Source organism: Propithecus coquereli, unplaced genomic scaffold, assembly GCF_000956105.1.
Source record: "Propithecus coquereli isolate 6110/MARCELLA unplaced genomic scaffold, Pcoq_1.0 Scaffold346, whole genome shotgun sequence".
NCBI classification, from domain to species: Eukaryota; Metazoa; Chordata; class Mammalia; order Primates; family Indriidae; genus Propithecus; species Propithecus coquereli.
Window position 1 is genome coordinate 2,109,158 of NW_012149130.1, and position 16,242 is coordinate 2,125,399.

Here is a 16,242-nt window from a genome sequence, read left to right on the forward strand (position 1 = left end):
AATAATAAGTTTAGATTTTATTATTTCTGTTCTTTAATATTTTTTTCTTTGTGTTTTCATTACATTATCTCTGTTCTTTATAAGGCTATAAATTTTCCTCTTCTGCTTTGGCTGTATTCATCCATTTTGAGAGGTAGCATTTTCACCGTTTAGTTCTAAATATTTTCTAATTTTCAGATAAATTATTTGGAAGTATGTTTTTAAATTTCCAAATATACAGGGAGTGGTTGATTATCTTTTTGTTATTGTGTTATAATCTAATTGCTGTGAGGTCAGGGGATACTGTCTGTACACGGTCAGGTTTTGTAAATGTCGCACATATATTTATAAATAATGCATAGTTTCTAGATTTTTGGGTACAGAGTTCTAAATTTAGCCATTAGATCAAGCTTGTTAATGATGTGGTTAACTTTTGTATATATGTGTACCAATGTTTTATCTGTTTGATCTATCAATTACTGAGAGATGTTTCTATCTCCCACTATAATTAGGTTATTTGCCAATGTCTCATAAATATTATCCATTTTTGTGTTATATATTTCAGGGCTATTTTATTGAGTACATACAAATTCAGAATTATGATGTCTTTTTGGACCTTGGTCCTTTTATAGCAGCACTTTGTGCTGAGCGTTTTCTATATATTAATTCATTTAACTCTGTGGAGTAGGCTCCATTGCCGTCTCCAGTTTAGCAATGGGAGTCACGGAAAGCGAGAGGGAGCAAACTTGCCGGCTCAGCTAGAGGTGGTGGAGTGAGGGTTTGCACCAGGTGGCCCGATTCCGGAGTGTGCGCCCTTCACTGTTGTGCTGAAATGTCTCTGTCATCGTTGTGTGGTGGAATTCTTTGTCCATAAGAGTAGTCTTGGGCATGCAGTTTATTTTTTCAAATATTAATAGAGCTATACCCACTTTCTTTTAGTTAATATTTGCCTGGTTTATTTATATAAATGCATTAAAATATATTTATATATTTTTTCTTCAGCCTTTACATTTTTTTTGTCTTTTTGTCTGAGAGATTTTTTTGTGTGAAAGCATATAGCTGGACATTCAAAGAAATCCGATCTGATTAGTCTGTCATTTACTAGGACGTTTATCGTGATCGCTGACTCTTCAGTTTCGTTCCTACCATTCGTTGCATTCTCTGACTTCTGTTATTTCTGAGGAGAAGTCTGCTGTCAAGCTAATTGTTGTTCGTTGTAAGTAATTTGTTTTTTACTTTCTGGTTTCTCCTAAGATCCTTTTCTTGTTTAGGTGTTCTGTAGTTTCACTTCAAACATCTAGGAGCATGTTTATTTTTATTCATCCTGTTTAGGGTTCATTGTGATTCCTAAATCTGTGGATCGGAGTTCTCTCACCAAGTTGGGAAAATTCTCAGCTCAAATTTCTTTATTGTCTTTCCCTCATTATTTTTATTTTCTCCTTCTGGGGCTTCTATTAGAAATATTTTGGATCTTCCCAATCTCTCTCTCATGTCTTCTGTCTCTCTTTTATATATTTTCAATCACTAGCTCTCTGTACTGCATGCTAGAGAATGCCTTCAGATATATTATTAAATTTACTAACTCACTTCAGTTGTGTCTAACTTACTGTTTAACCCATCCATCAAATTTTTTCAGTGACTATACAGCAGCCCCCTCTTATTTGCAGTTTCGATTTACATGGTTTTAGTTACTCACAGTAAAGTATCATCCAAAAATATTAAGATATTTTGAGAGAGAGAGAGACCACATTCACATAACTTTCATTACAGTATATTGTTATAATTGTTCTATTATTGTTGTTAATCTCTTACTGTGCCTGATTGATAAATGAAATTGTATCATAGGTATGTATGTATAAGAAAAAACATAGTGTGTGTATACACACACACACACACACACACACTCACACACACACACACACACACACACATATGGTTTGGTACTATCTGCAGTTTTAGGCATCTACTGAGGGTCGTGGAATGTATCCCCTATGGATAAGGGAACACTACTATATATTTGAAATCTGAAGGATTTTTTTTGTTTTTTAGAGGGTGGAGGCACCTCAGGTGGGACTGAAGTTCTTTTTTTTGATCTTTTTCTTTCTTGTGTTAGATGAATTTTCATAGTGTAACATTTTAACTCCTTTAATGATTTTTTTAAAACTACATTTTGAATTATTTTCTTAGTGGTTGCTTTAGGTCTTATAATTACTAGCTTAGCAGAGTCTACTTCAGATTCATACCAACTTAATTCCAATGAGGTATAGAAATTTATTTCTGTATAGCTCTATTTACTTTTTCACTTTTTTGTTATATTCTTATATATGATATATACATAACATATTAAAACTATCTATCTATGTCTACATCTATATCTTTTTTTTACCCCATTTCTGGTTCTTTTCATTTATTTTTGTGAATTGAGTTACCGTCTGGTGTCATTTCCTCACCTTAATACAGCTTTGCTCTTACCTGCCTTCTTTATGCCATTATTGTCAAATATAATACATTTCTATATGTTAAAAGCCCAACAATACAATTATAATACTGTTGTATGCAATTTATTTTTAAATAAATTAGGAGAAGAGAGGAGAAGAAATATGCGATTACACTGTCTTTTATGACACCTACATACTTTTCTTTACTGGAACTCTTTGCTTTTCTATGTGCATTTGGAGTACTGTCTTGTGTCACTTGCTTTCAGCCGGAAGAACTTCTTTCAGTATAGTATTTCTTACAAGGTGAGTCTGCTAACAACGAGTTCTCTCAGATTTTGTTTATCTAGAAATGTATTTCACCTTCATTTTTGAAAGATAGTTTTGGTGGATGTAAGATTTCTGTTTACTTTTTTCTTTCAGCACTTTGAATATGTCTGCCACTGACTTCCAGCCCCTACTCTTTCTGAAAAGTTAACTGTTCATCTTATTGGGGTCCCCTTGTATATGATGCCATTTTTCTCTGGCTGCTTTAAAGATTTTTTTTCTTTGTCTTTAGCTTTCAACATTTTGACTGCGATATTTCTGGGCATGATCTCTGCGTTTATTTTACTTGGAGTTTGTTGAGCTTCTTGGATGTGTAGATTAACATTTTCACTTAATTTGGGATTTTTTTCAGACATTATTTCTTTGAATTTTTTTCTGTTCCTTTCTTTCTCTCCTCTCCTCCAGATACTCCCATCATGCATGTGTTGATGCAATTAATGGTGTCCCATGTTTCTTTGAGGTTCTGTTCATGTTTTTCTCCACTCTTTATTGTCTCTGTTCTTCAGATTGCTTAGTCTCTGTCAATGTTTCTTTGAGTTTGCTGATTCTTTTGCTAGCTCAAATCAATTGTTGAGTCCCTCTAATGAATTTTTCATTTTGGCTAGTATACTTTTCAACTCCAGGATTTCCATTTGGTTCTTCTTTTTATTATCATAATTTCTATCTCTTTATCGACATTCTTTATCTGATGAGACATTGTCATACTTTCCTTTAATTCTTTGAGCACAGTTTCCTTTACTTCTTTGAACATATTTATAATAGCTGCTTTGAAGTCTGTCTTCAAAGTCCAGATGTCTACTAGGTCTAACATCTGGGCCCTTCAAAGGCAGTTACTGTTGCCTGCTTTGTTTCCTTGTATATGGGTCACACTTTCCTATTTCTTTGTATGTCTCATAATTTTTTGTTGAAAGCTGCACATTTAAGGTAATATAACAACTCTAGAAAGTGATCATGATCCCCACCCTTCATCCCCATTCCCCTAGAATTTTTGTTATTGGTGTTTATTTTTTTAGTGACTTGGCCAAAAGAGCTCAGTGAAGTCTATTTCCCCTGCAGTGTGTAGCCTCTGATGTCACTCTGATGTCACTCCTCAGAAGATGAAGCCTGGACATGCACACAGTCTCCCTCCCACCTGGGATGACTGTGGTGTCAGCTGGGTTCTCTTTGACTGTCTCTTACGCTGATCTACTTGTTGAGCTTCTGGCTGGCCTGCCTTTATTTGTCTTACATCCAGCTGTTAGTCTCCACTAATTGCTAGCTGATCACTCTGTTATTTTTGACAAGGCCTCAGAGGCATAAATTGATCATATCTGATCCAATAAAGTTGGGTCCCTTTGTAGGAAAGGTTCTTGAGACCAGTCTTTGAGGCTTGCCTGACCCCAGGAGGCTCTTTTTAGCTGTCTCTTTCCCTGGTTTTCTCTGTTAAACTTCCAGCTCGTCTCTCTTTCACTTGTTGCCATCGTGGAGCTACCAGCCTCCTCTAAATTACTCACTACCAAGATCTCCAACAGTACCCTTAGGCTTTTAATTTCCCCATACTGTGTTCCAAATAAAGCCACTCTCCTAAGGTTGAGCTGCAGGGCTCTATTTCTACACGTACTTCTACTCTTGGGCAGAAACTGTGCCATTGCTCTGGAGCTGTATACAGTGGCCCACTTCTCTTGGAGACTTATCTGTGAGTGGAAAGGGAATAGGAGGAGGGGATGGTAGCATTTGGTTTTTACAGCTTGCCTCTCCCTGCGTGGAATCTCTGCCCTATAAGTGAGCTGGGACAAGGTGATTCAGCCTAGTACTTTTGGCCTGCCATACCTAGGTTAGAGCTTCTACTCTACAAGTGGGTGCTGGGTAGAGATAGGGAGCCTCAGACCTCTCAGCTGCCTCAGACCTCTTGCTTGGAACAGAGTTTCTGTAACCCAAAGCTCAGGGGTGGGGAATGAGAAACGCTGGCAGCCAGCCCCTCATGGGGAGAAACTGTTGTCCTAGACTGGGAGCTAGTGGGGAGAGGGAGCCCTTTCTTCTTGTCCATATAAGAGGAGAGCTTCTGTCACGTTGAGCTGGGGAATAGGAAAAATAAATGTTTTCCTACTTGCTATATGCCTTAGTACAATTTTCAGAAACTTCAAATGGTTGTTTTTATAGTTTTCACCAGTTATGGTGGTTTCCTTGGGCCAAAAATTCACAGAGATCCATATCCTGCCATTCTGGAAGTACCTCACCCTGCCTTATTCTTTTCTTTATCTATACTATTCTTTTTCATATAATTTTATTCTTTTATGTTCTTAAGCATGGTAAACATACTGGTATTATGGCCTTTATCATCTGAAGTTCTTAGAGGTTTAATCTTGTGTATGTCATCTGCTTATTTTCTTTTCTTTTGAGACAGAGTCTCACTCTGTTGCCTGGACTAGAGTGCCGTGGCGTCAGCCTAGCTCACAGCAACTTCAAACTCTAGGGCTCAAGCGATCCTCCTGCCTCAGCCTCCCAAGTAGCTGGGACTACAGGCATGCGCCGCCATGTCCGGCTAATTTTTTATATATATTTTTAGTTGTCCAGCTAATTTCTTTCTATTTTTAGTAGAGATGGGGTCTCGCTCTTGCTCAGGCTGGTCTTGAACTCCTGAGCTCAAACGATCCACCTGCCTCGGCCTCCCAGAGTGCTAGGATTACAGGCGTGAGCCACTGTGCCTGGCCCATCTGCTTATTTTCATTCATGCTGGGTTATTTCCTTGTGTGGTTTGTAATTTGGGATTGTGAGCTCACTTTTACTGGTGTTTGATCTATGGGAATCCTGTAAGATCTGGATTGAAGGTGTGTCCTTCCAGGACTGATTTATATTTGCTTTTACTAGGTAACTCATGGTTATTACCAGGCTGTGACCAATAATTATGTTACTTTCTCAGCATGGCATTATTCAAATCCCAAATCTATTTATGGTATAGGTCCATGGTTTTGAATTCCCCGGAAAGATTTCGTTTCACTTTAAGCCTAGGCCTGTGCTCACTCATTTCCGTGGGGTCTCCCTGTTTTGGTGGTGGAATTGTTTTTCTAGTCTGCCCTTTCATTGAACTCATAGTTTTATGCAGGAAGCTCAGCTCAGTTTTCTTGCCTAGTTGGGTCTAGTGCCGTGTCTCCTGTCTCTTTTGGCTATTATCCAAGTTCCCATCAGTACTGTCTAGAGGATCTTGCCACAATGATGGAAATATTGTATGTCTATACTGTCTAATATGGTGGCCATTAGTAACATGAGGTGTTGAGTGCTTGAGATGTGGCTAGTGAGACTTAGGAATTGAATTTTAAATTTTAATTAATTTCAATTAACACTAATTTACATAAATTTAAATTTAGACATCCACATGTGGCCACCCCACTGTATTAGACAGTGTGGCTTACTGAGACGGACTACATATCCAAAGGCACTTACAGGATCATTTATTTCACTCACCATTCTGGGTTTTAGTTCCCTCTTCATTTATGGCTCCAAGAATTTCCCTTACTCTTTTGGGAGATTAGCTGTGCATTTAAAAGGACGTTATATTTTATTTAGTACTTTTTGGTAAGCAGGGGCATTTTTATGTTGTTTAGTTCACAGTATTGCCAGAACTAGAACATAGTCTCTGTGCCTCCATTTTCCATTCCCTCCAACCCATCATCTCCACTACAAAGCAATTTTTCCAACATGTTATATTTTTGTTTCGAGAGTTCCCTATTCCCTCAGAATGCAGCCCAAGCTCAGCCTGGCAGATGAGGTCCACTGTAAGCCAGCGCCTGCCTCTTTCCTCATTGCATATTCTCCTTGTACTTCACATTCAAGCAGTGCCAAATATTTGTAATTCCTTGACGGGGCCTTGCTGCTTCCTCCTGTAGGTCCTTCTCGGAGTGCTCTCGTGATCTAGCTCCGCCTCCTCTCTGCTAACCACCATCTGCCATCCCTCGAAGCAGCTCTCACGTCCCACCCCCTGTGGAGGCTCTGTGGACCTTCTCCTCTTCCCTGTTGTAGAAGTTCTTCATTGAGCTTTATCACTTGCATGTCTGTCTCCCTCCCAGGAAAGAACTTACTTTAAAAAAATCTCTGGAACCCTAGTCCCTAGCTCAGGGACTGACACGTGAGACACTGATGCTGGGACTTCCTCTTTATCCCAGAGGGTGGTGGCGTCACCACGAGGCATCCCTGGGGCAGCCGTAGCCACACAGCCTGGCTCCAGGTATCGGGGAGCTGTGACTGGGCGCGGTGTAGTGTCTATCTTCAGAGCGCTCGCAAGGCAGTTTTGAGGCTTCAGGCTCCTAACCGCTAAGCTTCGCAGACTCATCCTGCTTCAGTCATGACAGTCAGTGTTTGGTGATTGGGTAACTGAGAACCAGACGACCCTGCTTGTGTCTCTCCCCATCTTATGTTCGTGCAGGGAGCATCTGTGGGCCCCCACACCCTTCTGATAGTTCCTTTTCTTTATTCTCACTCTGAAGGTAAAAGAGAGCGGTGAGAGCGAACAGAGCATGGATCAGTGAAGAAGGGGTCTGTGGGCCGGGCGCGGTGGCTCACGCCTGTAATCCTAGCGCTCTGGGAGGCTGAGGCAGGGGGATCGCTCGAGGTCAGGAGTTCGAGACCAGCCTGAGCAAGAGCAAGACCCCGTCTCTACTAAAAATAGAAAGAAATTAGCTGGACAACTAAAAATATGTAGAAAAAATTAGCCGGGCATGGTGGTCCCAGATACTCGGGAGGCTGAGGCAGGAGGATCGCTTGAGCCCAGGAGTTTGAGGTTGCTGTGAGCTAGGCTGACGCCACTGCACTCTAGCCCAGGCAACAGAGCAAGACTCTGTCTCCCCCCAAAAAAGGGGGGGTCTGTGCTCCGTACTAGGAAAGGGTGGGCCTGCCCCTCTGAGCCTCCCTTTCTTGCCTCGCTGACTGGGGCATTTCTCCCTTCCTCCTAGCCCATCACTACTGCTTCAGGAAGGCAGGGGGCATTGGCCTTCCAGTTCCAGGGGGACAAGAATGTTAAGTGGCTGCAGGAGCCGCATCCGGTGCCCAGCACTCAACAGGTGCTCAAGGAAACATTTCCTGTTTGCTGTGTCCCTGTCTCCCTGTGGGCCCTGCCGTCTTCGGCTGTGAGAGGAGAGTCGGTAGGTTGATGACAGCACCGGGCTGGTTGCAGAAGTCTGGATCCCGCCCTCCCTGCCCTTACCTGCCCGTGTGCCGTGGAGTGCGATGCTCCGCCTCTCCGGCTCTTGTTTCTGGGTGTGTGCAAGGCGTCCAGCACAGATCCTAGGTGCTATGAGTGCTCGGCTGCTGTTTGCTTCCTTTCTAGATGAGATGTGGGATGTTCGTACTCACTTTCTAGACAAGAAAGTCTTTTTGTCTTCCTTCTCATCCTTGTCACATCCGTGTCATGTCTTTGACAAGCCCTTCCCAGGCAGAAGCAAAGTGTGTGTGTGTGTGTGTGTGTGTGTGTGTGTGTGCGCGCCCGCAAGCAAAGTGTGTGTGTGTGTGTGTGTGTGTGTGTGTGTGCGCGCCCGCGCACAGAAGACCGAACCAATGTAAAGAGGAGATCCCACCCACACTTACTCTGTCCTGCACCCTAACTTCTCCCGGTCATCTGTGGAATGTGATTCAGGGTCTCGGGCCTGAAGAAGCTGGACTAAAGAATGTCTTACAGAAAGTTGCTCTAAGTCAGAAATGCAAAGAATAACTTCAAAGGACTGTTAAAATTTAAGTAACCAGGGAGGAGATCTGTGCTCACGAAGGCACCTGTGAGAGGAGGCACGGCCTGGCAGGTGAGTGACAGCGGCATGTGTGGGTGGCCACAGCGGGCGCTGGGTGGGGGACAGGCTCTGCAACATCCCAGGACTGCAGTTCTCTGCCTTCCTCGGCTGCTTCTGCTCCGTCAGCTGCTTCATAACTTGAGCTTGGGTTTCCGTGTGAGCCGCTGGCTGGTGTGTCCCCTGGGGGGACCGGGAGACTGGTATCATCACTCTGCTTAGCAGCTGGCGGCTCCCCGGTCCACTTTTTCACCTGGACTGGCTCAGCCCTGACAGCTGCCGGACCTGCCGTGTTGCCCACACACGAGTGGAAGCTGCATCCACTAAGTGGTTTATTGTCCACCTTGTCCCCTGTGGGGGGGGGCCTCGGCACCAGCTGGCACAGCTGATCTCCCGCACCGTGGGGCCTGGGAAGACCCGCTCCAAGAACCAGTGCTCCTAGCCATAGCAGCTTCGCTCCCGGCACTGAGCGAAGGGCAAAGCTGTGGGGGAGAACTCTGAACGTGGCCTCAGGAAGGAATCCAGCCCTGAAAACAGTCACTGGCGGCCCGTGCTGTGAGTGAATGTTCCCTGGGAGGTGAGGACATGAGCGAAGTGGAATTATGATAACACCAGCTGCCTTTACCTGAGTATCTAACCTGAGCCAGGCACCGGACTGAGCCCTTTACACACATGACCTCTCTTAACACAATGTTAAGGCAGGCGTCGGTCCCTTCACACGGATCAACAGATCCATAGTCTGAGGCTCGGAGAGGTGAAATCACCAGGCTGAGGTCACAAAGCTGTGAAGTGGCAGGGCCGGGACTGCCAGCTCCAGAGCTCCTGCTCTCACTGCTGCGCCTGCTCTGGCTTGCATGACGATCGGACACAGAACTTTCCAAAGGTGGTGTGTGCTGGGGGAGGAGGAAATGGTGCAAGTTGTCAGTTCTGAGTCCCACACCTACCGTGGATTGGCCGTGCAGACTGACCTCCAAGAGGCTGGAGAGGGCAGGTTTGCTGCAACTGACCCTCACGCAAGAGGCACATTTAGGGGCAAGGCCTGGGCAACTAACCACTGTGGGTCCACCACACCTCCTCCCTCACGCCGTGCGGTGTTATCTGGGCAGATGAGGCCAGCAGCAGCAGCAGCAGCTTTAAGGATAATGAAATCCGTGCAGGAAACACGCAGCCTGAAGATGTGGAGAAGGGGAAAGGGGCGGGCAAGCTTCCCGCCTTGCTTCGTGGGGCTGGGAACGGGCTGTCTGCGTTGCACGTAAACCTCAGATTTCTTTTGAGCCCCAACTGCTCTAGTCATTTCCTTCTCCCCTTACGCCCCTAAAGACTTCACTTCTACCTTCTCCCTTCTCGAGTTGCTGCACAGAAAGCCAGTCCCAGTCACCGGTGAGCTCCTGAGCTTGTCAATGCAGGGCTGTTGGCACCATCCACGGGACAGTGCCTCTGTCTACTCCTGCAGGCTGTAACTGTCACCATCATCCCCTTTGAGCCTTTGATTTTAGCAAGGTGTCCATACCTCTAAATGTCCCTTTATTTTCCTCTCTGCTAGATGCATCTTCCTATTATTGGCAATTTTTCAATTCCTGCTTTGAAAACCTTTGAGCACAGCCGAAGCCCCACTTGGCTGGGGCCACTTGCCTGGTCCCGGGACCCAAGTAGTTATTTTCAGGGAGCTTCTCCGTCCACTGGAAACTGGGGCCTCCCCGAGGGTGGCTCATGCACCCATGTAGGACTATGTCTGGGCTGCTGTTCTGGTCCTTCGTTTCAGTACGGCCGGACTCTGTTAGATTTCAAGTGCCTTGGGGAGAGGTGGCTGGGGCCCTGGGCCAGTGCGGGGTAGGGAGCTGCCCTGCTGCCCGAGACAGAGGCTGTGCCCACCAGGGGCAGCAGCCCGAGCCTGTCGCCTGAGTCGGCGCTTGGAGGCATGGTCTACACCGAGGCCGCGGCCTTCCGGTCACTAAGGCTCCAGCGGGGCAGCCCGTGGGACTCCGGAGCGAGTGCTTAGGCGCCCCGTGCGCCGCGGGGCATCCGCCCGGCGCCCTCCTCATCCCGGAGGCTGCCTGCCCCTCGCTGCGCATCCTCCGGGCCCAGGGGGCGCCCCACCCCGACTCTGACGCCTCTGACGCCGGAGCACCGCGTCCGCCTTTCCTTCCCGCTGATCCAGCGAGCCGGGCTTTCCCCTTCTCTGGGCTCGCCCCCTCCTCTCCCCCTCGAATCCAGTCCTGGTTTCCCCGCCGCCAGCCTCCCTTCGCTGCCGCCTGGGCTCGCCCCCGCCCGCTCCGCGCCCCCGCCGGCCCCGCGCCCGGCGCCCGGCTCGGCCCGCCCAGTCCGGCGGCTCCAGTCCGGCTCTCGCCGCTGCCCGGCCCGGTGCGAGTCCCCCCGCGGGGGAGGCCCCGGCTCCCCTCGGCCGCCGCGCCCGCCCGGGCTTGGCGGGGAGCAGCGGCTGGGCAGCCCCCGAGCCCTCGCAGGACAATGCGCCCGGCGCTCGGCAACCCTCGCCGCGTCTCGTCGTCGTCCGGCTCCTTCCCGCCGCCCCCCGCCGCCGCCCGGCTGCAGCCCCTCTTCCTCCGGGGGGGCCCCTCCCGCGGCCGGAGGGGCTCGGGCGACAGCAGCACCAGCACCAGCACCAGCCGGGCGGGAGGCGGCGGCAGACGCGGCGGGGGCGGCTCGGCGAGCAGCAGCACGGGCGCGGAGCGCGAGGACGACGACGAGAGCACCAGCGCCAGCAAGCCTCTCGTGCCGGCCGCCGCCGCCGCGCTCCCGGGGCCCCCGGGTCAGGGGGGCGCCCCGGCCGCCCCCGCCGCCGCGCCCGCCGCCTTCTCCTCCTCGGCCGCCACCTCCTCCTCCTCCGCGTCCACGCCCACCTCCTCCTGCAGCATGACCGCCGGGGACTTCGGCGCGGGCGCTGCGGCCGGGGCCGTCGGGGCGCCGGGGGGCCGCTCGGCGGGGGGCGCGGGCGGCGCGGGGGCCGGCCTGGCGGCGGCCGGGGCCGCCGGCGAGTTCGCCTTCGCCTACCTGGCCTGGCTCATCTACTCCATCGCCTTCACGCCCAAGGTGGTGCTCATCCTGGGCACGTCCATCCTGGACCTCATCGAGCTGCGCGCGCCCTTCGGCACCACCGGCTTCCGCCTGACGATGGCGCTGTCGGTGCCGCTGCTCTACAGCCTGGTGCGGGCCATCAGCGAGGCGGGCGCCCCGCCGGGCTCGGCCGGACCCCTGCTGCTGCAGCCCCAGCGGCACCGCGCCGCCGGCTGCTTCCTGGGCACGTGCCTGGACCTGCTCGACGGCTTCACCCTGGTGGAGCTGACGCTGGACGGCCGCGTGCCGCTGCCCGCGCACCTGCGCTACCTGCTTCTCGCCGTCTACTTCCTCACGCTCGCCTCGCCGGTGCTCTGGCTCTACGAGCTCAACGCCTCGTCCTGGGGCCAGGCCCCGGGGCCCGGCAGCTGCAGCCGCCTGCTGCGCCTGCTGGGCGGCTGCCTGGTGGACGTGCCCCTGCTGGCTCTGCGCTGCCTCCTGGTGGTGAGCTACCAGCAGCCCCTCTCCGTCTTCCTGCTCAAGAACCTCTTCTTCCTCGGCTGCCGCGGCCTGGAGGCCCTGGAGGGCTGCTGGGACCCGGGCAGCCGGGCCTCGCCCAGCCGGGCCAGAGGGGGCTACGGCGCGCCGCCCTCCGCCCCGCCGCCGCCGCCGCCGCCGCCGCCTCAGGGAGGCTCCCAGCTGGGCCACTGCATCTCGGAGAACGAGGGGGGCGCCCACGGCTATGTCAACACTCTGGCGGTGGCCTCCCAGAATTGAGGGGGCGAAGGGCAGGGGGCCTCGCTGCTGGGCTGGGAGTCCCCAGCTTCCTTGTGCTTTGACCTCTCTCATGCAGATTTGATCCGGCTCTGTTTAGAAGAGGTCACTGTTGATAGGGCCGAGGGCCCATGTGTCCTTCTGCACGACTCCGGACGGCGGGTTGCAGGGAGACCAGAGTTACTGGCGAGGGAGTTCGGTCCACCTTACCCTGCTCTCCCTTCTCCACGCCCCGCCCCAGTCCCAGCCTTCAAAGGGCTGGAACCTCTGCTTCTTGCTTTTCCCGCCTCCACCCTAATTCCCACCCATTAGGGGGAAGAATGGAGGAAAGAGGGTGCCCAGGCGGGGGTGCTGGGCCTTGGGCCTGCTGCCTTGCTGGGAAGCGCTGGCCTCATTCAGGCTGTGGCTAGAGGCCATCGTCCCACGCCTCGAAGTTGACCCGGAATCCACTCTTCCCTGATGTGTCTGTTGGATTTCTCCAGGGCGGTAGATGCGAAGTGTATGTCTCTGAGTGTGCGCAGTGTTGTTTTCTTGAGTCTACCCTGTGGCCCCTCGCAGGGGGTAGGAGAGCTGAGGGGGCCGTTTGCCCTCCACCCGCCCCGCCCCACACTGACCACCACCCTCCTCTTTTCTGCCTGAAGTTGGGACCATGAATTCCCAGGAAAAGTGGGGCCCCTGGGAGAAGCTCACCCAGGAGCTTTGTCCATCCTGCTCCTCCCTCTCAGCTGGGGGGAGGAGGGCCCGTTTTCTAAGGACCAAACTGCACCCTTTCTTGGGTGAGTGAGCGTTTCTACCTCCGTGCTTTCCACTTTGTTGCATCATGCACTGATGCTGCTTGCAAAAAATAAAGACAAAATACTCAGCATTTGCATTCAACATGGCACTGGAGCCAGCTGGTTTTGGTGCCAGTGTTCTTACAGGGTCTCTGGAGTATCAGCCATTGGCTCACCCGCCTTCTGCTCTTCCCCTGCACCCAGAACGCTTGTCCTTCCCATAGTTTGATGCTGGCTTGGCCAGATCTTGGCTCAGAGCAACAGATTTGGTGGCGTTCCCGGATGTTGGGCTTCCCGTAGGCCCAGGGGAGTAGGAAGCCCAATTTCCCATGTCCTTCCTCTAGGAAGCCTGGTGTAGGTCAGAAAGGGTGGTGGTGACCTTCCTCCTCCGCTCTGGCTAAGGGTCTCACTAGGGACAGGCAGGCGGTGGGGCCTTCCCCGGCCATCCCTCCCCCAGTGTTCCCCTTGTAGAGGGTGCTGACAGGAGACACCCAGGGGGTGCGTCCTTACTGTCTTGATGTGGGACATCACTCTTGGCATCTCTGAAGCAAGATAAGTATTTTTAGGGAGCTAAGGGTGCAGGCAGACCGCGGGGAGCAAGGCCAGGAAACACTCACTCTCCTCCAGCCTCAGTAGGAGGGGGTAGAGGTGAAACGCTAAGAGTTTTTTTGCCCCCTTCTCCCTTCATATGCTTGGGCGGTCTTATGTGGTGTAATAAACCCTGGACAAGGGACCAGAAGGTGTGGAGTCTAGCTAGTTCCGACTGTCACTCACTAGCTTTTTTTTTTTGAGACGGAGTCTTTCATTCCATCGCCCCGGGTAGAGCGCAGTGGTGTCATCACAGCTCACTGCAACCTCCAACTCCTGGGTTCGAGCGATCCTCCTGCCTCAGCCTCCTGAGTAGCTGGGACTACAGGTGCACGACACCACACCTGACTAATCTTTCTATTTTTAGTAGAGACGGGTCTCGCTCTTGCTCAGGCTGGTCTCGAACTCCTGAGCTCAAGCGATCGTCCTGCCTCAGCCTCCCAGAGTGCTAGGATTACAGGCGTGAGCCACTCACTAGCTTCGAATGACTTATCATTTTTACTTTCTGGGCCTCAGTTTTTGCACATTTAAAAATTAGAAGTTGGATGAGTGACTCTGAGCTGCTTTCTGGCTCTAGCATTCTTTGGATTCATGGCTCTTTAAAGCCCCAGTCGCAATGCTCCCTGTGCAGGTGGCTAGGAGAGGAGCCGCCGGAGTGCACTAGCAGAACATTCCCTGCTTCTGCGGGGCTGTGTGGAGCCTCGGCCGGGAAAGCAGGAGGGAGGGCTGTGGCCACAGCTGTCCTGTCTCCGGCCTTCCCTAGAACCCCGGCCAGAGCGGGGGCCACAAGTGCCAAGTCACTGACCACTGGCTCAGCTCCCAGGCCAGGCCCCCTCCCACAAGGGGCCCTCCGTCTGGTGGGGGCTTGTGGGCAGGGGACGCCCACGCAGATGTAGAGGGGCTGAGAGCTTGCCCCGAGCTCCCCCTTGCTCTCCGAGCGAAAGGAGGGGGATAAGTTTACACTGAAGGCACTCACCCTGCTCGCCCACGGCTGGTTGGATTCCACAACTAACCGGGTTTTTCCTGCCTCCTCCCCTTCCCCTGCCGGCTCCTCTCCCCTCCCCTTGCCTGTCCTCACGGCTCTGGGGCCCAGGCCCCGGATAGGTGCCAATAGCTGCTCCCTCTGTTCCCATGTCCTCTCTCCAGCTTTGCTGTTTCTCTGCTACCTAATTTCAGTGACTGTGAAGGGAGACCGTGTCTGAGCCGTGGCCACCCCTGGCTGGCCCCCTGACCGCCGCCTTTCTACTGTTTAGACAGCCATCTCCCTGGGTCTCCCTGACTGAAATCTCCGAGTGCTGCTGGGTTTTGGTGGGAGGCTGTGATAAGTTCCAATGAGCTGCCACCTCCCTGGGCACATCAAGAGACTGATGGCAACTGGGCCAATTGTGGCAGAGGCCAGGCCTGCTCGGGCCCTGTCTGACGGCCCCCGACTCACCCCTGGGCATCTTCTTTTACACATTTGGTGCAAGCACTTTGTGCTCAGGGGTCGGTTCCTTCCTTCCGGTGTGTTTTTCTCAAGTCCTTGTACTCACTCCCCTTGCCCCGTTCCTAATGAGAGACGACCCCTCAAGCTTCCTTTGCCTTACCTTCCAGGGCATCTATAGCGCAGGGGGCAAGCCTGAAATGCCCCGTGCATCTGATAACCAAGATGGTGCACTGTCTCCTGCGGCCAGACCGACCACGGGCACGGTTCGCAGCCCTGGGCTCGGAGCCTCGCTCTGGGCAGACCCTCTCTACAGACCGCCCAGCTCTGACGAGCCCCGGCTCCGAGTCCGTGGGTTTCGTGGGGGAGAGCTAGCTGTCGGTCAGAGCCTGGAGGAAGGGGGGAAGTGGCACCTCGCTAGCATTTATCACAGTTTTTTTTCCTTCTCTTTTTAAAAATAAAACCAGACTCTCTTCTGAAAATAAAAACTTGAGACTTGTGACAAGCTTCCTGTGTGGTGTTTTAAGATCTTTTCTGTCCTGGTTTCTTTACTAAATTCTTAAATGTCACTGTGACATTTGTCACCATTTTACAGGTTTGTGTTAACATGTGGGCACACCTCGCCCTTTCCTTCCAGGCAGTGGGCGCGCTGTCCGGGGAGGTGAGGCTGTGGCCTAGAGCTGGTGGGCGTCTAGCCAGGTTTTCTGCCAGCACAGCCGGCTCAGAGGGACTTGGCCCGACAGTGACTTTCCCAGTCACCCTGAGCTTCCTCTCCCATCTCTTTCTCCCCCTCTCTCTCTCCAGGGTCTCACTCTGTTGCCCAGGTTAGAGTGCCGTGGTGCGATCCTAGCTCACTGCAGCCTCAAACTCCTGGGTTCAAGTGATCCTCCTGCCTCAGCCTCCCGAGGAGCTGGGGTGACAGGTGCGCGCCACCACGCCCAGCCGCCCACTTCTTTCTAAGAATAGCTTACAAAAAGGGAAAGCCTTGAGAAACGAATTTGCAAACACAGTGCCCTCCCGTCGCCCCTGCCCCAGCCAGAGCCTGAGTTCTTACGTGTGAGACGAACAAGGATTTTGTTCTGTCTTAACATGAAGGGTACTATTAAGTCTAAGGCAGAACACTGGGTCTGCGCCGAAGAAAAAGCATAGTATTTTTTTAGCACAGAGGCAGCTGGTACTAC

The 16,242-nt window shown here is 51.4% G+C and overlaps 1 protein-coding gene across 1 annotated transcript; it reads left to right on the forward strand.

The window, feature by feature from the left end:
* Positions 1 to 10,957: 10,957 nt before the first annotated feature.
* CECR6 (cat eye syndrome chromosome region, candidate 6) lies at positions 10,958 to 12,319 on the forward strand. The gene has a single exon (XM_012651041.1). The coding sequence runs from the start codon at positions 10,958 to 10,960 to the stop codon at positions 12,278 to 12,280; it is 1,323 nt and encodes a 440-aa protein (XP_012506495.1). The 3' UTR covers positions 12,281 to 12,319.
* Positions 12,320 to 16,242: the final 3,923 nt, after the last annotated feature.